The sequence below is a fragment of the Nerophis ophidion genome, linkage group LG15, assembly GCF_033978795.1.
Source record: "Nerophis ophidion isolate RoL-2023_Sa linkage group LG15, RoL_Noph_v1.0, whole genome shotgun sequence".
Taxonomy (NCBI): Eukaryota; Metazoa; Chordata; class Actinopteri; order Syngnathiformes; family Syngnathidae; genus Nerophis; species Nerophis ophidion.
This window is the reverse complement of record NC_084625.1, coordinates 49,672-74,740: the sequence shown is the minus strand read 5'-3', so window position 1 is coordinate 74,740 and position 25,069 is coordinate 49,672. Positions and strand designations below refer to the sequence as shown.

The window sequence follows — 25,069 nt, the reverse complement described above, 5'->3', positions numbered from 1 at the left end:
CGAATGAAAAACGCTCTATAGCCCGCAGACTTTTTTTGGGGTTTAGGAATCACTAATAAGCCAGAGTCCTTTGAACGCAGATTTCTTGCCGGGACATATGGTACAATACAATCGGCAAGATAAGATAGAGCTAGACCGTGTAGTATTTTATACGTAAGTAGTAAAACCTTGAAGTGTAAATAATAAAACATAAATAACATTAAAAGCATTATAGTGCAAATGTTTTTTGATAGCACAAATGTTTGGGACAAGTTTGATGAGATTTGGACAAGGTGGGGCGGCTGAGTGACATCACTTGTCAAAGTATTTCAGAATGACTGAAAATCCTAAATAGCACAAATGAATGACAGTGCTATTTGAATATTTCCAATGACAAGGGGGCCAGCTGTACACAGGTCCAATTGTGAGTTCACATTTTTCACCAAAAGCGACCAATGTCTCGACCACAGATTGAGGTTCAGGGCCACGTTTTCACTTTCACGGTAAAAAAACGACATCCTTCCCATCGGGAGTGTTTAGTACAATGTGCAGTTTATTTTCATGTTTTTTTTATACAGGCTCATGATCAGATAATCTAATTACATTATGATTTCAGAAATGAAATATATCAACAAAAAGGTACGGTTCCATCTTCTGAATTATTGTAAAGTGGAGGTTAGATCATAATGCTGTCATATGAGAAACAAACAGAATGAAAAATGTTTTCAGGCAACAGTAAAGATGATTTTTGATCAAACTAATAAACCAAAAAAAAATGATCTAGCTTGCTAGATTTCAAGATCATCAGTGAAACCGACTAAAATGAGAAATATTGCAATAAATAAACTGCAATAAATACTTAGGAGTCAAATGTTCAGTTAGAAATTTAGAATAAAAGTTAATGTTTTGTGTCAGTTGAACATGAATAAATTTACTGAAACTTATGACATCTCAGCTTGACTGCTCTGTCTCAAAAAGACCTCAATGACCTTTTATCCGAACAAATAATATTACCAATGAATGCATTGTGATCAAGTTTTCTTCCTCTAAAGACAGAAGGCATAATGTCAACATTTATCAATTTACTTCTGCAGGCTAGATAAGATTATGTTTACAAGTCAATTCTATGAGTGACAAATTTCATTCCACAATTTGAGCAAAAGATGTAAAAATCATATTGTTGACATTAACGATCGCAGGTCCCATGAAAGAAAAAGGTCAGTTCCACACTTGAGTGCAAAAACGATGGACTGGATTAGTAGTGCATTGTCGCCAGAAGTCACCGGTCGACTAAGACCCAAACTCCACAGTCTGTTCTGTGATGGGTAGAAATTCATAACTTCCTCTGCCGTCCATGTGCAGGTAGTACTTTGTGGGGAAAAGGGGAACAAGGGATACAAATAAGTCAGCCAGAAAGCATAAAATAAATTTGTACTTATAGTTATTTATGCTCACTGACACAATTACGCCTGACCAATCATTTTGAAAGGTATCTACAAGGGATGGGTACTGAATCCCGCACTTTTTTGACAACGACCAGTTGCTGACTTTGCACTTCGGCGATCACTCCAGCAGCAACGAGAGCGGACTCAGCCAAACTACCTTTAGGTAGTGTAGCAGAGAAATTGACTCAAAAAATGCTCCAACGTAAGTAAAGTAAGGCTAAACTTTTCCAAAAAATGTGCGGACTTAATCCTAATATACATCGGCTTTGCTATTGACATGCTGCTGATTAGCATTAGTGATTTTACATGGCGATTTCAACACCTCCATGCGTGTTGATAAAATGTAAAACTAAGATGCACGTTACAATCAAACAGCTGGTGCCTAATTTCTGAATATCCTCCTAACATACCCGCTGTCTATAAATAACCGACTCAACTCGCCTCCTTTGCACAGAGGAGGGGGAACGGGGGAGGGGTTCAATGTCCGACGTGACATAACTGCCAAGAATCCAGTAGATCTCTCCCGCTACCCGACCCCCATCATTTTCAAGGGATTGACCCCACTGTTTATGGTTATTATTTTTTTTTTTTTTGCAACTGCATTAAAATGCTTATAATTCAGATATAGAATCAAATGATTGCCACCCACACTAACCAGATTCCTGACAAACTCTTAACATTTGTAATAATATACACTGACTGTATATTTGCTTTATAACTACAAAAGCCTAAGTTGTATTAAAATCTTGCTTCAGACAGTGATCTCCGTCGAGACAAAGAGACTTTTAAAACTGAAGAAAGATAAGAAAGACTTCTATAAACAAGTTATTGATGATTTTGTTCAGAAGGAGCGGCGCATGGACTTCATTTATAAGTAAAGGTAAGACCACAATAACGTTTTTTTTATTAAATGTGCTTTTTTTGTGTGCTACAGTCTGTATGTGTAAAGAATGCTGGTATAAGCTTTTAAACATAACCCGTTAACTGCTGCCAATCAAATGGTGAATAAGATACTCTTTAGGGTTTATATGTTTGCAAATCTGACTGTGATGAAGTCAGTGCCTCACCAGCCATGAACCTCACCACACGTCACTGATATACATATATATATATATATATATATATATAATTCAAGTGTACACACACTAGGTATGATAGCACCATTTTATACAAATTTTTATTAGGTACTAATTTTTATTGTAGTTTTATATATACTTTTTATAATCATTAATGCATTTTATTCCTACTTATTATTTGTGTATTTTTTCTTTATTGTTGAAATATTATACATTTTTTGAGGTGAGGGAAAATTCAAACGAGTGAAGTTACTGCCGAAGCATGGAAATATGGACCGCCTTATCTATTGTTTATAATGAAAACAGAATAAAAAGTAAAATTAACATCAATAGAACAATATTTGTGTAAATGTATTTATTCTGATCTATGTCTTATCATTTAACTGATACTAATGATTTGATTTTAAAAAAAGTATAAAGAGTCAGTCTTTTGAACAGCTCTTTGAAAGGGACTACTTAAGAGCTGGCTCCCTTCAAAGAACCGTAAATCCCCTTTTTTAATAAAAACTAGACAAATCAAATAATATATTTGATTTTGACATTTTCAAAAACATGATAAAATATAAAAAAGATAGGATAGGACAAGTTTTAAGGACTGTTGAGAAAGCGGATAACCATGGAGCAAGACATATACGGTAAGTATTTTGAATCGTTTTATTTTGAACACAGAGCTTCCATGTTTTTATTTACATATCATCAAATGGATAGTCTTGCATAGTCAAAAAGTCATACTTTATGCTAGTCAAAAATAATTTATGTAACAGGAGCGCTCTACTATTTTCAAGATGGGCCTTTAAAAACAGTCATAGATCTTCCATGACAGATGTGTTGTTTTAATGACATACCGTCTACCTGCTGTACGCAGATGTTCCACCAAGTGATCTGCTGCAAAAATGTTAGGAAGTAAGGTTTTACTACAATTCAATTGTCTTCGCAGGATGGAGTTAGCCCACTTGCTAATTAGTTAAATAGTTTTGCGTGACATACTTGAAGTAGCTCTGAATTCGCTTTGTCTCATGTCTGGCTTCAGTGGTGTCTTTGTCTATGGTCAATACCTACGGTCAAAGCTGACGTTTTTGCTACGTTGCTAACGATCGATGCTACATGCCAAAATGCTAGCCAGTATGTACTTTGTGCACAGAGGGAGTTTTTGGCTGTCTTCAATGGTGCGTCAATCGCAAGCTTAATAAAACACATTCACACAATATGCATTTATCATTTTCATAATTGGATTGACAAACTTTGGTACTTTATGCCATCAAAAAAACATAATTGTTTTTAATTGAGTCTGGATGTCGGAAGTTAAATGTAATTTAGATGTACCCCGCCTTCCGCCCGATTGTAGCTGAGATAGGCGCCAGCGCCCCCCGCGACCCCGAAAGGGAATAAGCGGTAGAAAATGGATGGATGGATGGATGAATGGAATCATCGAATAGGCCACTATTCTAAGACAGCCCTAGAAAATAATTGTTTTGACAGAGTCCTTACCTCATGGTGCTTCCAAAGAGACTTTCTGTGAGACACAGTAAACAAAGAGATGCCCACCTACAAAACAAGAGAAGATGTTGGATTACATTTGATGTGTGATCTTGCCAAGACATTTTCTAAATCACTTGATAACTACAACTACTGGGAAACCAGAGGTACTTATAAAATCGCCGTGAATCTCTCATCCAACACGGACCTTTCTGTGCTTATAAGTCACTTCATCTCACTGTGCTCTGTGCTTCGTCATGTTTACGTAGTACAGTGGAACCTTGATTTACGAACCCGTTTGCGAACTCTTTGGTTTACACACCTTAAATCGCGGCAAATATGCATCATGCATCTGTGTACGAACACTTCATTCATTCATTTTGTGTTGTTCGCTGGCAGCCATTTTGTGCTAGCTTGTGTTGAAGAGATTGAGGAAGCTTTTAACAGTGACGAGAACTAGCTTTTCTGGAAAATTATGCCAAAGCGGACTTTATTTCACAGCAGCGGCGAACACTACATCTCATTCAGTGGTGTCTCTTCCAAGACAACACACCCACATGGGCCCAACCCCTGCCCGCTTTCTTCACCTGCTCCATCTGTTTCTCTCCTCTCTTGAGCTGCTCCTTTGTCTATGTTAAATGTATTGTGAGGGAATTTTACTTTTTGAAATGTTTATTACTAATAGCGATTTTTGTGTTTTCTGATCATTTGTGGGGGCACCAAATGGACTTAGGTGTATGTACGTGTTGACAGAGCAGCGCATACATCACAGTTCACAGTTTTTGTTTTGGCTTTTTATTAAAGAGATCATTGATCCATCACTCCTTTGTAATGTTTGTTTGACATACAGTACCGTATGGCACTTTATATTGCGTTAAAAGTGTGCAAACCTTAACTTTTGTCGAGGCTGGAACCCATTATTTATATATAAATTTTTTCTTATGAGGAAAATTGCTTCACTATAAAAACTTTTTGGTTTACAAAGCCTGCTAAAAAACTAATTAGGTGTGTAAATCAAGGTTTCACTGTGTCAAGACCTATTCTACAAATGAGACTACATTTTAGTTAAATTATACAGTGTACACATCTTTTCATGAATATCCAAAATGACATTGTACCATCCTGCAGTGGCTGTAGATGTAGTCTTCCACATCCACACTCACAGCACTGGTGCACTCGTCCAGAATAGCAAACTGGGGCTTGTGGTAGAACAATCGGGCCATCTACAAAAGGTTGACAAAAATACATATTTAAATATCAGTCCGACTTTGCCTGAAGGTATTTATATGCATTTAAACATTGTATTTAAGGTTTATGCTTGAGACACAAAACAGTATGGAAGTTGGAGTAATTCAATGTTTTTACAGACCTTTATTATATAGAAACATATGTATTTGTTTCTCTATATTAATTTTTTTGTGCATTCTGCCATTCCTTGTTAAAATAAAGCTACAATGAAAATAATGGCTTGTTAAAATTTTTGTAAAGGGGTAAAAAACTTATTTCCCCCCCCCCGATTATATACAGAGCAATTTTCAAGATACCCAAATACACTTAAAATACAAATTTATGTGGAAAGAAGAAATTAAGGAAATATTAAGTGTGTTAAGTTTGTCATCATTAAAAAACTAAGAAAAATAGAGTTTTTTTTTATTCATGTCTTGTCAAATCAATTGGTAACAGTAGAAAGAGAAAGTCGGACACAAATACAAATAGACATTAAAATGGTGAAAGGAATTTTTTTGGGGTGTAATAATAACTAATAATGAGCTGGAAATCTTATATAAAAATATACAACATAAGGTGGCAAGTAATATTTCTATAATGAATAAAGCAAAATATGTTCTGGACCAAAAATCACTTCATATTCTCTACTGCTTGCTAGTGTAAGGAATATGAGGAAATAGCTGAAAAAGTAAACTTCATTCACGAACCGTGTCACAAAAGAAGTCGGTTAGAACAATACGTAATTGGGTATATAAAGAACAAAAACACTGAAATTCAATGATTTGGTGCCATTGCCAACAGCTAAAATTATGCACAAAGCAAACTATAATCTGCTAGCCAATAATGTATAACAATTTTTCTCAACAAATAAAGAGAAATATAACCTTAGAGAAAAATATATAATTAAAAAATGTGTATGCACGTACAACACTTAAAACCTTCAGCAGATCAGGATGTGGAATTCATTATTGAATGTGCAACAAACCTCAAATAATGTAACAATATAATGCAGTTTAAGAGGTTGTTAAAACAAAAAGTGCTTACAAAGTCATCATGAACTAATTCAGAAAAATATATAAATGTATGTCATTTTGTAAATCATAATTGACTCAAATATTTATTACTGTAAGAGAACTGTTGTATTTAGAATTCATTGATGTAAATTGTGTTACAAATTGAGAACAGGAAGTGAACAAATGTGTTGGTAGTTGCAGTTAAGTGGAAAGGGGTCGGAACAAATAAGCTTAGCCTCACTCTACTCCTTTTCGTACATGTTAAGTGAAATCCATCCCTCCATACTCTACTGCTTGTCCCTTTTGGGGTTGCGGGGGGTGCTGGAGCTTATCTCAGATGCATTTGGGCGGAAGGCGGGGTACACCCCGGATAAGTCGCCACCTCATCACAGGGCCAACACATATGTTAAGAGAAATATAAAAAATAATGTTGAAATTGTATATATGTTTAAAATAAACTTCGACCAACGAAACCAAATGGAATTATTTGGTTCTAATGAAATGACTGAACGAGTAAAGAGTATTTGATCTGATTACAGTGAAAGCCATCATCACAGAAAAAATGACTTACTGCCATCCTCTGCTTTTCTCCTCCACTGAGAACATCCATCCAGTCCTGCACTGTGTCCCAACTGCCTTCCCTGGTTAAGATGTGGCCTAGCTGCACGTTGTCCAAGTATTCCTTCAGTACCTGGATGCAACAACACAGATGTACGCGGATAAACATGACCCGACCAGATAAACACAAAATCAATTACAGGAAAGCCGCTACTTTGATCCGTCCGGCTTATAAAACAGTGCGACTCATTGATAGAGATTTCGTCGCTGACGGCCATAATGCAAATAGTTTCCATTAAACAAATGCAAAAGACACTTAAAAGGTGTGTTATTGTTTGTGCTATAGCGTCATCTTTTGGGCGAGTTCCCTCACTGCAGGTGCAGCTATGTGAATGTCTACAAGTGTTTCTTGCTGTTTAAAGCTTTGAACCGGAAGTAGAAGTGACACTCTGTCTTCTAATTGCCCATTGCATTTCTACTTATATAGATTCTTCATTCGTCACTTAGGGCAACGTTTATAAGTTTTACAATACAACCCAAACTATTATTACCTACTAAACCATCCCATGTGTGATGTCCGTGCGAGTGTATTCATGCATATTTGTGCGTGCTAATGTAATGAAGCTACCTTCATTAGCATTAGCTAATGTACTAACACGTTTACGAGTATTATTAACTTACAAACGCATTCCATTTGTATTGTTTCAGTTTAACAACTTCCTCAGTAAATTCACCAAAACGTCATCGTGGAGTTATTGAGTCTGTTTAGTTGATTGGAGAGCTAGCTTCCGCAGCTAGTGGGTCCATGACGACTACTTCTGTTTTGTTTGATCAGACGTTTTACTGCTGTGTTACAGACAGCTTTTGGAAACAATTAGGGTATGTGAATAAACATTTTTGAAATCTTTGTGTGCAAATAACTCATTTTACTACGTATATATTAGCGGCTTACTGGTTGTGTTCAGGAACGTGACTTTTGAATGCAAGTAAACAAAGTGGTTGGCTACCAAACCAACATGGCTACTGTGCAGCAAACAGAGTGCAAACTAGCTGAATCTTACTATTAATAACAGATACAAGCAAAAAATCGAACTATGCAATGGAATCTAACCCAATACTTAAAAAAAAAAAGATTTGTCAAGTGATCAAGGATTACCCGTCGGTCACGTTCCCAGACACAAACTATTGTGCTCCAGACATCATTCTACACGACAAAACAGATGAAAACCTGGAAAAGCATGGAGGTCTACAACTTTTTTGTGTGTGGGTATGTCAAAGAAATTGGTATCTCCCATATTTATTATGCATCGTTTTTGCTCAGGTAAGGTTGCATTTCATGATTTAACTTCGCATCTATTGCCATATTTGTTGCCTCATTGTTGTTGCATGCACCGTTTAAGAGCATGCAGATTTTTCCCCATCTTTATCAAAATATAACTATAGATCTCAACATTGTGTATGTGCTAAAAGCTTTTTTTTATGATTGCCTTTGGTAAAAACTTGTTTAGGTTTTAAATACATTTGATCTATTTTATTTAGACTTGCCGAGTTGGTGGTTTACAAAATATTCATAGCAAAAATGCGTTTTAAGAACTCCGAAACAAGATAAAATACACGCATAGGGCATTATTCTTTCAGAAAAGAACACTATGACAACAGACGCTCGATGGCCCACCACTTAGTCTCGCATAGTTATTGAGCGTGGACGTGACATCAGATGACTGCAACCTTTAGTCCGGTGCAGTTATTAATAAATGAAAATTATTTTTTTTCTCCTAAAATTTAGTGGGTGCAGTTTGTCTATAGTCCGGAAAATATGTTAGGTTTTGTAATACTTAGTTTTTTTGTTTGTATTTACTAATGGACTTGGGTTTGACTGCCCCTCTGCCTCTAATACAGTATGTCCCTTTTACTTGTCCCATATTCTGATGCTTTGGTAAATTGTCACTTATTTAGAGTCATTCTGATTATTTCTACTGTGCAAGGTGCCGGCTGTCATAAATGAAGTGCAAGTGCATAAATGAAAATGACGATGTGAATGAATGCAGTCGCGTGCAAGTGACTATTGTGTTATTTTGAGTCTTTCTATTTAATGTTAGTTATAAATTATGTTCGTTATCATTAATAACCTGGGAGGAGCAATCGCATTTGTTATTCCATGACTCGGCTATGTTGCAGATTTGTGGATCCGTGCTATAGGTGTGTAGTGTTGGTGTGAAAGTGCATTTTGTCAAACCTGATCAGAGATTCCCTTCCTATTTTGTTCTTCATAGGTGTCAGGGTAGATCACTTGGTCCCGCAGAGAACCTAGAGTCATATAGGGTCTCTGGGAAATGAAACAGTGTTGTTCAAGTCTATAAACATGGAGTTTTTAAGTGAAATTTCCGCTAGATAATGTTGTTTGTTTGTTGGTACCTGTGGAACATAGAAGAGCTTCCCTCTCTCTGGTTTGGTCAGCTGTCCCCCAAATAGAGGCCAAAGCTAAAAACAATAAATCATTTTGAATCATTTTCTACGGCTCATCATGTTAAGACTGAGGTGTCCAAGTGTGGCCCACAGCTATTTTTTTAATGGCCCGCGGCACATTGTTAAAATGCTATTAAAAAAACATAAACAAGGGGAATAAGAGCAAATGTAACAAGAAAAAGTTGCAATGTTGACTATCAAAACTGCCGTGCAGGCTGTATTTTTCTTTAAAGCTGTCATTACTCCAAAATAATAATGTTTCCAAATCAAAGTTGTTATAATTTATTGACCTATTCAAGGCTCCAATGACTTCAAAACAAATATTCCACTTAGAATTTTTTGTGGGGAAAAAAATTCTTTTTTTCTGTGATTGCTATATAAAAAAACTAAGTCTTATTTGATTTAAAAAGGGCATAAATCAAAAACATGAAAAAATAAAACTTATAATCAACTGATAGATCTGAAGTTGATCGAAAGACTTAAGCGTTAAAAGTTAAAAAAGAAAAAAAAAAAGTAATGTACGACTTATTTTTGTCTTTTTGGATTCCAAATTGTCTTTGTGGGATTTCATTTCTTTTTTAAATCTGTCATTGCTCAAAAAATATTAATGAATTAAAACCGATGTTGTTATTAATTATTTATTGACCTATTTAAGGCTCCAATAAACTCACATCCAATATTCCAATTAGAAATTATTTTGGGGGAAAATATTTTATATGTTTTTTTTTGCCACAAAAAACAGGTTTTGGACAAAAAGAGCATAAAACATTTAAAAAAAACCAAAAACTTTATATTTACATATAGACCTGAAATTGATTTTGAATTTCAAGCATTAAACAACAAAAAGTTACAAAATAATATATCCACCCATCCATCCATTTTTTACCGTTTATTTCCTTTTGGGGTCGCAACATTTTTATGACTGAGACCTTTCTAAGTCCCTGGGACCAAACTTGAGGGAAACCCTAAAAGGTTGAAAACATTCTATTTATTATACTTGTTTTGAAAATGAAAACGATCAAAATGGGCCCCGCATGCTTTGATTTTTCAGTGTGCGGCCCCCAATGGAAAACGTTTGGACACCGCTGTGTTAAGGTCACAAGTCATAAGACAGATGCTGCATTTTGGAGGTCAAATTATACACAAACTAAAAACAAATGTTGAACATTACACAATCTTCTATATCACAGATGTGTTATCAAAGGATGCCAAACAGCTCAGGCTGTAAGTTCCTAGCTTTGAGGCTATAGTGTCAAAGATTTCTATCCTGCAAAGAAAAAAAACCACAACAAAAAACCAGCAACAAAAGCACAAATGATTTTAACTGTGTGCAGTTTGATAAATACAAGGCACTGAAGCCTGAAATTTCTCAAGGGCACAACACCTCAGTGATATCTCTCCCTTGTCCACATGTGTGAATTCCTTCTGTGCGGTCTCGCATGGACTACAAAGCACAAAGTACAAAGTACACAGTACACAATACACCAACATCAAGTTCTCTTACCTCTCCAAGCACCCGGAACAGCGAGCTCTTGCCACAACCATTTGGTCCACACACTAGAACGTTGGTGCCAGAACTCACCTTCAGAACAGGAAAATAAAGTTGTATGTATTACAATTGCGAAGACTTCATATTTTGTCAATTTGTAAACGTCTGATGTACAGTATATTAACAATAATGAGGCGTGTGTTGTTTGGATGGAACATACTTTTTATTTTTTCTAAGGCGTTCCTAAAGTGTCAACTGACCTGCAAAAGTTTAAACTAATCACACAGTTGACGCAACATAGCCCAAAATGCACAGGGTTTCCCCCTGCGGTGATGGGGGCGTGGTCAAAACAATGTCATTAAAACTTGCATAACCACGATGATGCATATATTTTCTTTAAAAAGGTTACAAATGTTATAGATACGTTTAAAAACAATCTGTGTTATTATTAATTAGTAGTAACATATATACATACTTTTTCTTATATTATATAGTTTTGCTCTATTTTTCAATAGTTGCTGTTTATTGTACAATGTACATTGTTGAGAGAGTTTTACTTTCCCAATTCTATTAGTGACTTTTTCTTTATTAAAAACGACTAGCAACAAACCTAGCATCTTTTCTGGTATTATTGGAGACTATTTCTGTCGCTTGATGTCCGTGACAAACAGCGGGAGCTGCAGCGAGCCGGACGAGGATGATACTCCAACTGTAATTTATTAGCATATTCCACTTTTTGTAGAAGGCTCTCCGCAGGTATATATCAGATATATTAAAGTACGTCCACATTGCAGACATGCTGACTCCGCTACAGACAATTCTGTGCGTATTGCTTACGTCATCACGACATCTGGTTTTGCAGCACTGTTTCGGTATCTTAGTCATTTTTCGGCAGCTGAATTTTCTAATCAATAGTGAGCAAATACAAGGCTATATGTAATACATATGTATATATATATGCTTGATTTCTAAGAAATAGCGATTGTTGAATGATGTGTTTGCTGTGGTGCATTTGCGTGAGTTGTTTACGTAAGTGGAAAAAAAATAAAAGCTTACATTTCCTGTACTTAACAGCCATCAAAAAATAGGAACCTCTGCAAATATATTATACACTATATACATTTGTATATCCATTCATACATTGTATTACTTTGTGTTGTTTTCACATAAAATAACTATCATTCTTAATGTGAGGCGGCTTTTATTTTGACATGGCGTGCCGCCAGGGGAAACCCTGTTGCCAAATTCAGCCATGGCTTAGCAGAACGCGTGTCCTAGCAAAAATATCCGATTGCATGCCAGCGTCGTACCTCAAATGTGAGATCTCTGATTAGGATGTCTCCATTTGGTGTCGCTAATGGGGTGTGGTCAAATCTGCAAAATTAAAAGAAAGGCTTAAACTCTACCATGAAAAAGAAAAAAATAAAAGATAGACACTTACTTGATGATGTTATCTCGGTTGATAATTTGACCATTTCCAGGTACTAGTATATTTTTTTCAGTGGTGTCAGATTCTGCAATAAAAACCCAACAAATAGATTCAGTCAGTTTTGGTGTTATCTAATCTCTGTCAATCGTTACTACTTGGGCAGCTCGCAAAGGTGAAACGTTGTGTAATTTGTACTCATGCATGGGAAAGATAATAGTGTAAGAATTGTGCTAATACAGCTGGTGTTGTACCAAACACAGTATGTACCGTTCTCCTGCTGGGTAACCATGGTGCGCTCATATTTGCCGGCATTTAACTCCTGTAGGACTTTCATTAGTTCAGTGATACGAGATGTGAATCTGCAGGGGAAGCAAAAACAATAACCACGTAATCAGAAACAATGTGGAATGCACAGATGTGAATATTTCTGTTCTATTTCTGTCCTTTGAGCCAAGGGAAAGCTACAGTATACACAGCTGACTCAAAGATCTCCTGGTGTGTAAATTTTTTATACATATGCTCACCATACAGTAGAAAAATAAGCATTCAGTTCCCTGATGATGTTTTAAGTTGAACTTTACAAACATATTTTAATGTTATTGTTGCTGTAACAGAGAGATGGACCAAATGTAAAATTAAATCCTAAAAAATAACATTAAATCTTATAAATGAACTTGTAATAGGACTGAGGGAATTAAGTATGTAGTAGTATACTTGTAGTTTTAGTACTAGTTGTGTATTGTAGAAGTATATTGTAGTTTTTGTAGTTGTAGTAGTGTATTATAGCTTCGTGTAGTTGTAAAAGTGTACTTGTAGTTAATGGTTGTTGTAGTGTATTGGAGTTGTAGTAGTGTATTACAGTTTTTGTAGTTGTAGTGTATTGTAGTTTTTGTAGTTGTAGTAGTGTATTGTAGTTTCTTGCAGATGTATTACTTGTAGTAGTGTATTCTAGAGTATTGCAGTTATTGTAATTGTAGCAATGTATTGTAGCTTCTTACAGTTTTAGTACTTGTAGTAGTGTATTCTAGTGTATTGCAGTTATAGTAGTTGTATAAATGTATTGTAGCTTTTGTAGTGTACTTATAGTTTTATGTAGCTCTTATAGTAGTGATATTGTATTTGTCATGGTAATGTATCTTAGTTTGTTGTAGTTGTAGTAGTGTATTGTAGTTGTAATAGTGTATTGTGCTTTCTTGTAGTTGTAGTAGTGTGTTGTACTTCTGGTGGTGTATTGTAGTCGTAATAGTGTATTGTAGTTTCTTGTATTTGTTATAGTGTATTGTAGTTGTGGCAGTGTATTGCAATTGTTGAAGTTGTAATAATGTATTGTAGTTCCTTGTAGTTGCACTAGTGTATTGTAGTTTCTTGTAGTTGTTGTAGTGTATTGTAGTTTCTTGTAGTTGTAGTGTATTGTAGTTTCTTGTAGTTGTAGTAGTGTATTGTAGTTACTAGTAGTTGTAGTAATGTATTGTAGTTTATTGTCATTGTAGTAATGTATTGTAATTTCATCAAGTTGTAGTATTGTATTGTAGTTGCTTGTAGTTATAGTAGTGCATTACGGTTTCTTGTAGTTGTGGCAGTGTGTTGTAGTGCCATTCTCAAGTACAAATACTCACCCGGAGAGCCTGGTCATTTCCCGACCTGCCAGGACAATCCTTCCAAGGGCCTGTGACATCCTAAGAAGCATCCTCCCACTCTGGTAATAATCCTACAAAAAATATGCCCACTTTACATAAATGTCATGATTCTAAAACAAATATATTAAAGATTTGTTTTTATTGCGTTGTAGGATTGAGACATACAAAATTATCTGAGGTGTAAGATTATATACTGTACAGTACTTGAATACTTCTATTTTCCTATATTAAATTGACTTTAATTCATTTTCCCCACCTTTTTTATTTCCTTAGACGAAAAGTAAAACATCAATGTTATGTAAAAGCTGTCCAGACTGATTTGTATTTTGCCAGCATGAGCAACAATATTTCAGGTTTGAAATACGGTTAAAAAAAAGCATTGTATAAACAGTATGTGTTATGATTGAGTGACATGGCTGACCTCCAGGAGTTCAGACTGTGTGCTGTGCCGATGTCGTGGATGGGACAGGTTTAAGAATGGCCGGCTGACCACCAGATAGCCCACCACAGTAGCAATGTCTACACAGATCCAAAACACATGCACGCACACACACACGCACACAGGTAAAATAAAATACAAAAAACATGACGTAAGCAAATAAAATAGTGCTGATGAGCAAGGCCCTGAACACTTTTTTTTTCTTTTACAAAAAATGCTATTTTTTAAAAATTGTACTAATTTGGCACTAACTTTACAGTCAATGTTAGGAATATAATTGTATGAAAATATTAATGTGGTTGCTATAATGATTAGTTAAGAATAATGATGTACTACATGCTGCCGCTAGGTGACGTCATACGCAAATACGGTATTAGCTTTCACTGTTATGCTGATGACACCCAACTCTACATGCCCCTAAAGCTGACCAACACGCCGGACTGTAGTCAGTTGGAAGCGTGTCTTAATGAAATTAAACAATGGATGTCCGCTAACTTTTTGCAACTTAACGCCCAAAAAACGGAAATGCTGATTATCGGTCCTGCTAGACACCGACCTCTATTTAATAATACAACTTTAACATTTGACAACCAAATAATAAAACAAGGTGACTCGGTAAAAAATCTGGGTATTATCTTTGACCCAACTCTCTCCTTTGAGTCACACATTAAAAGCGTTACTAAAACGGCATTCTTTCATCTCCGTAATATCGCTAAAATTCGCTCCATTTTGTCCACTAAAGACGCCGAGATCATTATCCATGCGTTTGTTACGTCTCGTCTCGATTACTGTAACGTATTATTTTCGGGTCTCCCCATGTCTAGCGTTAAAAGATTACAGTTGGTACAAAATGCGGCTGCTAGACTTTTGACAAGAACAAGAAAGTTTGATCATATTACGCCTGTACTGGCTCACCTGCACTGGCTTCCTGTGCACTTAAGATGTGACTTTAAGGTTTTACTAATTACGTATAAAATACTACACGGTCTAGCTCCAGCCTATCTTGCCGATTGTATTGTACCATATGTCCCGGCAAGAAATCTGCGTTCAAAAGACTCCGGCTTATTAGTGATTCCTAGAGCCCAAAAAAAGTCTGCGGGCTATAGAGCGCTTTCCGTTCGGGCTCCAGTACTCTGGAATGCCCTCCCGGTAACAGTTCGAGATGCTACCTTAGTAGAAGCATTTAAGTCTCACCTTAAAATTCATCTGTATACTCTAGCCTTTAAATAGACCTCCTTTTTAGACCAGTTGATCTGCCGCTTCTTTTCTTTCTCCTATGTCCCCTCCTCCCTTGTGGAGGGGCTCCGGTCCGATAACCATGGATGAAGTACTGGCTGTCCAGAGTCGAGACCCAGGATGGACCGCTCGTCGGGACCCAGGATGGACCGCTCGCCTGTATCGATTGGGGACATCTCTACGCTGCTGATCCGCCTCCGCTTGAGATGGTCTCCTGTGGACAGGACTCTCGCTGCTGTCTTGGATCCGCTTTGAATTGAACTCTCGCGGCTGTGTTGGAGCCACTATGGATTGAACTTCCACAGGAGCATGTTAGACCCGCTCGACATCCATTGCTTTCGGTCCCCTAGAGGGGTGGGGTTGCCCACATCTGAGGTTCTCTCCAAGGTTTCTCATAGTCAGCATTGTAACTGGCGTCCTACTGGATGTGAATTCTCCCTGCCCACTGGGTGTGAGTTTTCCTTGCCCTTTTGTGGGTTCTTCCGAGGATGTTGTAGTCGTAATGATTTGTGCAGTCCTTTGAGACATTTGTGATTTGGGGCTATAAAAATAAACATTGATTGACATTGATTGATTGACTAATTGATTGGCTACTGATAAGTATATGCTGTTTTTGTGAAAAAGTACATATTCGCCATTGCCGAATAATGCCTTAAAATGCTTTTTAGTCACTGAGCTGACAAGCGGCTAGCAGCTAATTATCTCCATACAAATGTGAAGCCGCTCACATAAGCCAAAATAGTCGCCTCTATTACGGAAAATAAACTGCATTTTATAGTAGAATAAGTATCACTATCAAGTGATCACTGGAAGATGAGGCTAAACATGTTACACACCAAAAATAAGCCAGGTTTGTCCAAACTTTTTGATTTGGGAGCCGCATTGGGCTAAAAAAATGTGGTCGATAGCCGAATATATATATATATATATATATACACATATACACACAAATACATACATGTCAATATTTGGTTACAAGTCCCTTGGCAAGTTTCACTGCAATAAGGCACTTTTGGTAGCCATCCACAAGCTTCTGGTTGAATTTTTGACCACTCCTCTTGACAAAATTAGTGCAGTTCAGCTAAATTTGTTGGTTTTCTCACATGGACTTGTTTCTTCAGCATTGTCCACACATTTAAGTCAGGACTTTGGGAAAGCCATTCTAAAACCTTAATTCTAGCCCTATTTAGCCATTCCTTTACCACTTCTGTCGTGTGTTTGGGGTCAGTGTACTGTTGGAACACCCAACTACAGCCAAGACCCAACCATCGGGCTGATGATTTTAGGTTGTCCCAAAAAATTTGGAGGTAATCCTCCTTTTTCATTGTCCCATTTACTTTCTGAAAAGCACCAGTTCCATTGGCAGCAAAACAGGCCCAGGGCATAATACTACCACCACCATGCTTGACAGTAGGTGTGGTGTTCCTGGGATTGAAGACCTCAACTTTTCTCTTCCAAACATAATGCTGGGTATTGTGGCCAAACAGCTAAATTTTTCTTTCATGTTAATTAATGTCATCGGTGTCGGAATGGACAGCATAAAACCCGGATCAGAACAGCCCTAGTTAGGAATCATAATAAACACTTCCACTTACACTTGGCAATGATGCTATCCACAAACCCCATTGAGAAACGAAAGAATATGAAGTTGTGTAAGTGGTCAACCTGGAAAATAATTAGAAAATATAAACAATTTGAATAGAAATACGTGAACAACATTGAAACTTAAAATGACTGGTGCTAATTGTTACTTACCAGTTTTTTAAATGTGGTGTAAATAGTCTGTTTTTCTCGCATGTTTCCATTGTAGAAGGCAATTTCCTCACTGAAAACATAAAAAAAGTTCCAACCATAAGAAAACATGGTATTTTCCATTTTATGAAATAATTCCAAGGGTACCCTCACTTTCCAGGCTTAAGTCCTTCTCCTGGTAAATAAATACAAAGCTTAACATTATACACTAATACAATTTTAGGGGAATATTTTCCCTCACTTGGCAAAAATGGAACGCCTTAGAAGTTATTAGCTTTTGCTCGAAGAAGATAAACAATGAATATTTTGATGTTGATGAATGTTTTTTATCTTTGCAAATACACACACACTATACTGTATCTCATTGAGGTTCTGGAAGAAGAGGTATCAGGAACGAGACGAAGGGAGAGTATACAGATGTTTGGAGTGTGGAACACATATGCCAAGTTAACTTTTGGTTTCGATCTCCGCCTAGGTGGAGCAGCAAGATGGACAAAAGCATTTATGGAGAGCGACCATTTTCAGAGAATGCGCAGAACTTAAGACAACTCGGTCCTCTCTCCAGCAATGGTATTGCTATTGCTTGTATTTTCTCCTTTTTTGTAGGATAAATTGTTAATCATCGATCCGAGTCACTTCGTCTTATTCAGACAGCTGTTAAAATAACAGAATTTGGGAGGACCCTTCACTGTAAAAATAAGGGACCCAATAACAATAGAATAGAATAGAATAGAAAGTACTTTATTGATCCCTGGGGGAAGTTAAGCACCTCAGTTCGCTCACAATAAACAATAAACCCTTTTTTTTTTTTACATGTGAATAATATAAATACAGTTTATTATACAGCATTATTCACATGTGAACAATATCTCGAAGAACCTAGAACAGGGGTCGGAAATCCGTGGCTCCAGAATCACATGCAGCTCTTTAGCAGGAAATGTGCATTTATAAAGGGTTTTATTAGTCCGACTGTTTAGATGTCTTTGACTACATCCATACAGAGTTCTGACTGCCGATTGGATGGGAAGGAGGAAGTACAGGAATGAGTAGAGTACATCCCAAAAATAAACATCTCAAAAGAAAATAGAGTTTAAAACTAACAGTGCATATTTAAAGTTCATAAGCAATGTTTTGTTTTGCGGCTACAGACTATTTATCTTTAGTGAAAGAGGAGGCAGGATTGCTCTTTCGGTAGTAAAAGTCACCTGACCCTAAACCAGAGGTGTCAAACGTAGGCCTAGCCTGAAAAACAGGTTTTATCCAGCCCAGGAGATGAGTTTGCTAAGTATAAAAATGAGCTGACATTTTTGAATGACAGAAACTGCTCTTCTAAATGTGACCACTTGATGTCGCAGTAGCAATTCTTTGTATCCCCAGCCAAATGAGTGCATGACTTCATAGGGGGCGGGCCTATGTGCGTGATAAAATAGAGGCAACACTCACGCTGCCTATTAGTGATAAAACACAAAATGTGGATTGTTACGTTCATGCCTTGATTGTCAAATGTTATTGTAACCTTTGAAATTGATATCCAAATAAATGCTTTTGATAATCTGTACATTTTCTGGGCACACATTCATATGCTGAAATAATATGTATCCCCTTCTAACTTCATGTTTCATTAATGAAATGAGTTCACATTCACAAGTTTTGCTGTAGATGATGCTACATATGTACAGAATAAACCACATGATGTTAGAACATCAGTGGAGGAAAAAGAGTAAATAACATTAATAACATCTTGCGAATTGATTTTTGATATTATTAATAATTTCATTTTCTGTTAGATTAAAAATGAACACCAATAGCAGTATTTTAAAACTCATGACAGACTTAATTCCACCTATTTGACTGATCACATAGTTTATTCAGAAAGTATAAATAACGTAAAATGAAGATGGAATACTATAAACTACAACATGTACCGATAAGTGTAAAAATATATATATAATAATTTGTACATTTTCAGAATGTGCTTGGTCTATTTTTAAACAAAGAAAACAAACTGAAGTTCTCTTTATTTCTAAGTTATCATACCATGATTTTACCAGTCCTGTCCACTTGGGAATAGATGTTTCTCCGTGTGGACCCTCAGCTAAAGATGTCTTTGACATCTCTGCCCTAAACCTACAGTATTATTGTTCAAATCTACGATTAAAATGTGCAGTTTACACTTCTTTTCCAACATATTCATGGTAGAGTAGTTAACATCATGTGTCAAACTATGGCATGAACATTTACAATTAAATGCATTCATGCAATGGTGTTCATTGATGCTGTAGCTGCTGGCAGAAGAAGATGAACGGTGAAGTGTCTACATGAAATTGGTAAATGCCATATTTTTGAGAAACTTCAGAAAGTCATGCTGAAAGACTTGAATCACATTTTCAATCACTTTCTAAATCCATCATGGTTGTGCTTCCAGGCAATATCATAAATACTACTTCACTCTCCAAATACTTCTGGACCTGGATACATGTAGGTGTCTAACCAAGACTTTCCACTTAAGGCGCGACAACGGCGGACTATTTGCGTTTTCATTCTGGTCAATGTGTCACTTTCTACTGCCGGCGAACCCAAAGCACACGTCGCCTCTACGGCGCTGTCGTACAGCATCCCTTGCACTAAATATCCGCAGTTTCTATTTTTGCCAGTACCGCAACACGATGGATCAGTTAAGCTAAAATCTGCTTGTGTGGACATGAAGTCATGCACAAAAAAAATTAATTTCCGGTTTGACTTCAAAATAAAATACTCTTTGTTCCAGATGGAACGTAATTTACACTTTCAAACATCCTAATGGGCTGGGATGGACCTAGTGTCAACATTTCAAAGGATTTTTCCAATTTAATTGCACCTCCCTGACACAAATGGATTAGGACATGCTGATCTGGAGGTCCAAAACCAAAAAGTTATATTGACAACTATTTGGGAGCCTGTGTCAAATACGAGCCGGGGAAGTAGGGGATTGGTTAGTGAGAGTTGAATGAGAAGTGTGTGTACAACGCTCGCCGAGGATGATGTTACTGTTGTGTTGTCGCTTGCTACAAATAAAGTAACTCAGGTAGTCGTTCTGCACGGCAAAACTGTCGTTTTTTTCAGTGCTTGGGCCCATTTTATTTTCTATCCACACAAATAATCTTTGTAACAATTTGTCAAATGCAATGTACTATTTTTATGCATACAACACCATTATTTATTGCTGTTCAAAATCCATTACTCAGGCTTTTGTGTTTTTAAAAGCTGCTTTTGATGTCAGCCAGGCTCTCTGATTTGATCTTAAATTGGTTTTAAATACGGAAAAAAGCAGGCTAATGGTTGTCTCTCATTCCAGGGTGCTACTGGAAAACATTCTAAATATTTTAACATCAAAAGGAACCCCTAAAGAGCAGGTCTTAAATTACAAGTACCGTATTTTTCGGAGTATAAATCGCTCCGGAGTATAAGTCACACCTGCCGAAAATGCATAATAAAGAAGGGAAAAAACATATATAAGTGGCACTGGAGTATAAGTCACATTTTTTGTGGAAATTTATTTGATAAAACCCAACACCAAGAATAGACATTTGAAAGGCAGTTTAAAATAAATAAAGAACAGTGAACAAAAGGCTGAATAAGTGTACGTTATATGAGGCATAGATAACCAACTGAGAAGGTGCCTGGTATGTTAACGTAACATATTATGGTAAGAGTCATTCAAATAACAATAACATATAGAACATGCTATACATTTACCAAACAATCTATCATTCCTAATCACTAAATCCCATGAAATCTTATACATCTAGTCTCGTAGGTGAACGAGCTAAATAATATTATTTGATATTTTACGGTAATGTGTTAATAATTTCACACATAAGTTGCTCCTGAGTATAAGTCGCACCCCTGGCCAAACTATGAAAAAAAACTGCGAAATATAGTCCGAAAAATACGGTACTTGGGCTTTACTCTTGACCAGGAGCTTTCATCTGAAGCCCATATTAACGACTTAGTCTCAAAGCTTAGGGTAAAGCTCAGTGTCTTTTTTAGAAATAAAAACTGCTTCTCTCTTAAGGTCAGATAAAAATTGTTTCTCCCAAAAATAATATCTTCCCTCAATCTTATCGGCAACCACAAATTCTAAATATAATTGTTAAAACGAATCGTTACCGCCCTACTAACTAACAAACTCCCAGCAAATGCTGACAGTCGGTGTGTTTACCTGTTGGTGATGAGGCGAGAGTTGACATAGCGGTACTCTCCCTCATACCGCTGCTCTGTGACCGTCATTTTGCCGATGGGCCTCCTCAGTCTGGTCAGAAACAAACCTGAGATGAGCAGGTATGAGATCATGATGCCTGGGCCCTAGGTTAGTAAAGAAATTTATACGGCTATCAATACCTTTATACAGTAACCAAGGGACACCAACGCCCCTTTCCACCACCGCACAGTACCTACTTAGCTCAACATTTCTTTACTGATGCGTTTCAATTAGCACTTTTGAGGATACACTAGTGGAAATGAGAACGACTCAATAAAACAAAAAACGTCTATATTCTTCCTGGCGCCATTAAATAGCCACATTCTGAGAAATAAGAACAGAGACGTGCAGGTGATCACAAAGGATCAACATACACAGTTTTCATGGAGGATGTACTTCACATACAAAAATAAGGTAAGAACCCAAATTATTTTTAGTTTTATAAAAAGTGAATAAATAGGACCAAAAAGCCTTTGATATTTTTGTTATCTTAATGTGCAACCTGTATTGACATTACCATATTTTTTGGAACTATAAGCCGCTACTTTTTTACCCCAATCTTTGAAACCAGCAGCTTATAAAACGGTGCGGCTATTTATGGATTTTTTTTTTGCAAACGGCCATAATGTTTTGTATTCAACAAATAGTTTTCACAGTACACCGACAGAGACACTGAAAAGGTGATTTATGGTTTGTGCTATGGTGCCAGAACACCGACAGAGACACTGAAAAGGTGAATTATTGTTTGTGCTATAGCGCCATCTTTTAATGCAGACCGGGCACAAACAGAGTGGGCGGGGCTTGTTCACAGAGCAAAAAAGCCTGATAGCAAGTGTCAAACTGAGGCAGATTTTTTACAACAAAGTTCTGCAGAACAATAATATTATACATCAAATTTGTGGATGTTTTTACCTTTGCTTTTTATTAAATTGGTTTTTGGAATATTGTCAGCTGTGCAGTGTAAAAATTATAACCAACACCCATCATAAGAACAGTTTCTTCGTCAAGGGTATCATGAACACTGTGATGAACGCTGAACAATCAGTGTCACACCTCTTTCTACAGTATAACCCTGCAACTCATCTGGATTTTTTAAAATTGTATTTTCTTACAGCCAGACCTTTGTGTTGATTTTGTACACATCACATTAACATCACATGACAGCCTCTGAGGAAGGCCAAAGTTGTAGCCGAAACCAACACACAGGTCTGGCTATAAGAAAAAAGAAAAAAAACGAATACTATGTAATTCTTAGAAGACCTAATTGGACCTAGAACTAATCAGTCACTGTGAAGGCACTAACTCATGTTCACTTCATTATCCTATTGCTCTATTCACTAATGCACTATTATTTCATTAGCCTTGCATATGTTAGCTATTAAAGTACTTGTTTTTATTTTTGTTGATTGTTAATATTTAGCGTTTACATTGTACAAGAAGAGCACAGTCTACCAAGTCAAATTCCTTGTAAAGCGGATTCTGATTCTGGTATGGTCATGCTGTTTCAGCCTTACAACTAGTTTTTTGCGACTGTAAACAAATATTTCACAAACTTTTTGTCTAGTTCCTAATGATATGACCACACTTTACATTTAGGCCTTCAGGATTTAACAGCATTTCAATGAAGTAAAAAAAGCACACAGTACAATAGCTGAATTACCTGAGCTCCTATGGCACTGGTCAGCTTGAAGATGTACAACCCAATATCCAGCAAAGGCTGCAGGGAAAAACAACAAAAACAAGACCAGTTATATGATGTTGACATTAGAAAAAGGAGCATTCAAGAACTTGAAAATCCTCCTACACATGAATCTAATATCAAAACATTTACATTATATCTTCATTTAGCCAATATGCATATTAATACATTTTTCCACAACTAAATCCACAGAACACCAATTGTATATAAACAAGTCAACTTGTTTTGTGGTTTAAGGTTTGTCTTCATCAACATAGAGTATATTCAAAATTAAACAAAAATGCATTGATTTGAAAACATTTAAATTTCAATCATGCAATTTACATACATTTAGGAGCAAGGTTAGGATGAGGTATGAATTAATATGAAGCATAATTCAAGTGAAATTTGTACAAGCATTGGTGAGGTTCCAATTGCAATCTACTTTGGCTTTCGAGCATGCAGTGCTGCCACTAAAGGAGGGCACGTCCTTTGATCAAAACGTTGGTCATTTTGGTGGTACTTGGAGGGCCAAGTGTTTTCTGAGGTGGTACTTGGTGAAAACAGTTTGAGAACCTCTGGTCGAGACTAATAAGCGCACTTACGGACACGTGCAGAGAGCTAACACAGTTTTTGTTTACCTTGCTGAGGTTGGAATAGAGGTCCACCACACTGTTGCAGAATTTCTCCACATCCTGTGTTAGCAACTGGTCTGCATTGGCTATGCGGTTGTCCAAGTTACCCATTTTGTAGTAAGTGAAACCTCTGCAGAGACCAAAGCAGAGATTTAGAAAAAGAAATCCAGAAAACTTTTTGGTACTAGAACGGCACGAGGAATGTTGTGTAAATACTATATAGGCGAAAATATGCTTCTTCCCTATGACATTCCACAGATTGGCAATTGTTTGTGGCGGCGAAAACTCGCCCCAGGGGTGTCAATATAATGTCATCGTATAATTAGTTATATTCTTGTTACATTGTATTTTTCTGCTCAATTTATTTCAATCGTTAATCATATTAGTACTACTGTGTAACACAGGCTGCAGTTTGTACACCCCTGGTTTATTTATAATTTTGCTCTACTTGAATGCTGGGATCTAGTTGGACAGATAATTAAACAGTTCTTTGAATTGGAGATTTAAAAAAACAAAAACATTTAACTTGGGGTTGTCTATTACTAGTCTCCACAATGAAGTTAGTGTATAAACAAGCACACAATGACAAGTAAAGTAATATACATACAAAGTGCACATGCATGTAAGAATCATGTTAAATCAACAATACAGTTTGGCATGAGATAAAAAAAGTAACAACTCCATCCATCCATCCATCCAGGGAATAAAGTAACAACTATACAAGTTATAGATTGGCGCTAATGTTGCTAGCTTAATGCTGACATACAATAGACAGACTAATAGACGGGCTAACAAAATTAGCATTGTAATTGTTTGAAATTTGTACAAATGTAAAACAAATGAGATTTTAACAGACAAAAATGGACATACAGCAGCAAACGCATTTCAATTTCCAGACATATATTCAACAAACTGTGATATTGATGCTAACTTAGAATTACTTGGTTTGACTGCTGCTCAATCTCTATTTTTTAAATTTAGATTATCTGTAGAATTATTTTCTTTTCCTTCTTGTAATTGTATGCATTTGTAAAGCACTTTGAATGACCTTGTGTAGATATTATGCTCCATAAATAAATGCCTTGCTTTATCATCAAGTCACGTGTCGTTTTGTGGGTTACACTATAATTAGAAAAGTGGAATGTTTTGGCAAGGCTACAGTAAAGCTTTCTTGCATTACTTACTGAAGGTACTGGTCGTACAGGTTCTTTGTTAGTCGCTCTCGAAACCTCAGTTTCAGCTCATTCAGGCCCAACTTCAGGAAGTTATTCACCAAGGCTATCTGTGGAGGTAA

The 25,069-nt window shown here is 36.5% G+C and overlaps 1 protein-coding gene across 1 annotated transcript; it reads right to left on the bottom strand.

Moving 5' to 3' along the window:
• Nucleotides 1-519: 519 nt before the first annotated feature.
• LOC133569893 (ATP-binding cassette sub-family D member 3-like) lies at nucleotides 520-25,069 on the bottom strand (the record flags this gene model as incomplete). Its single annotated transcript, XM_061922483.1, has 18 exons — nucleotides 520-1,347; nucleotides 3,989-4,045; nucleotides 5,095-5,199; nucleotides 6,788-6,907; nucleotides 9,011-9,100; nucleotides 9,190-9,255; nucleotides 10,745-10,822; nucleotides 12,040-12,103; nucleotides 12,171-12,243; nucleotides 12,426-12,517; nucleotides 13,775-13,866; nucleotides 14,217-14,314; nucleotides 17,066-17,135; nucleotides 17,226-17,295; nucleotides 21,424-21,566; nucleotides 23,123-23,179; nucleotides 23,782-23,905; nucleotides 24,960-25,069. Coding segments are annotated over 18 exons (1,587 nt in total), but the record flags the coding sequence as incomplete, so codon positions are not given.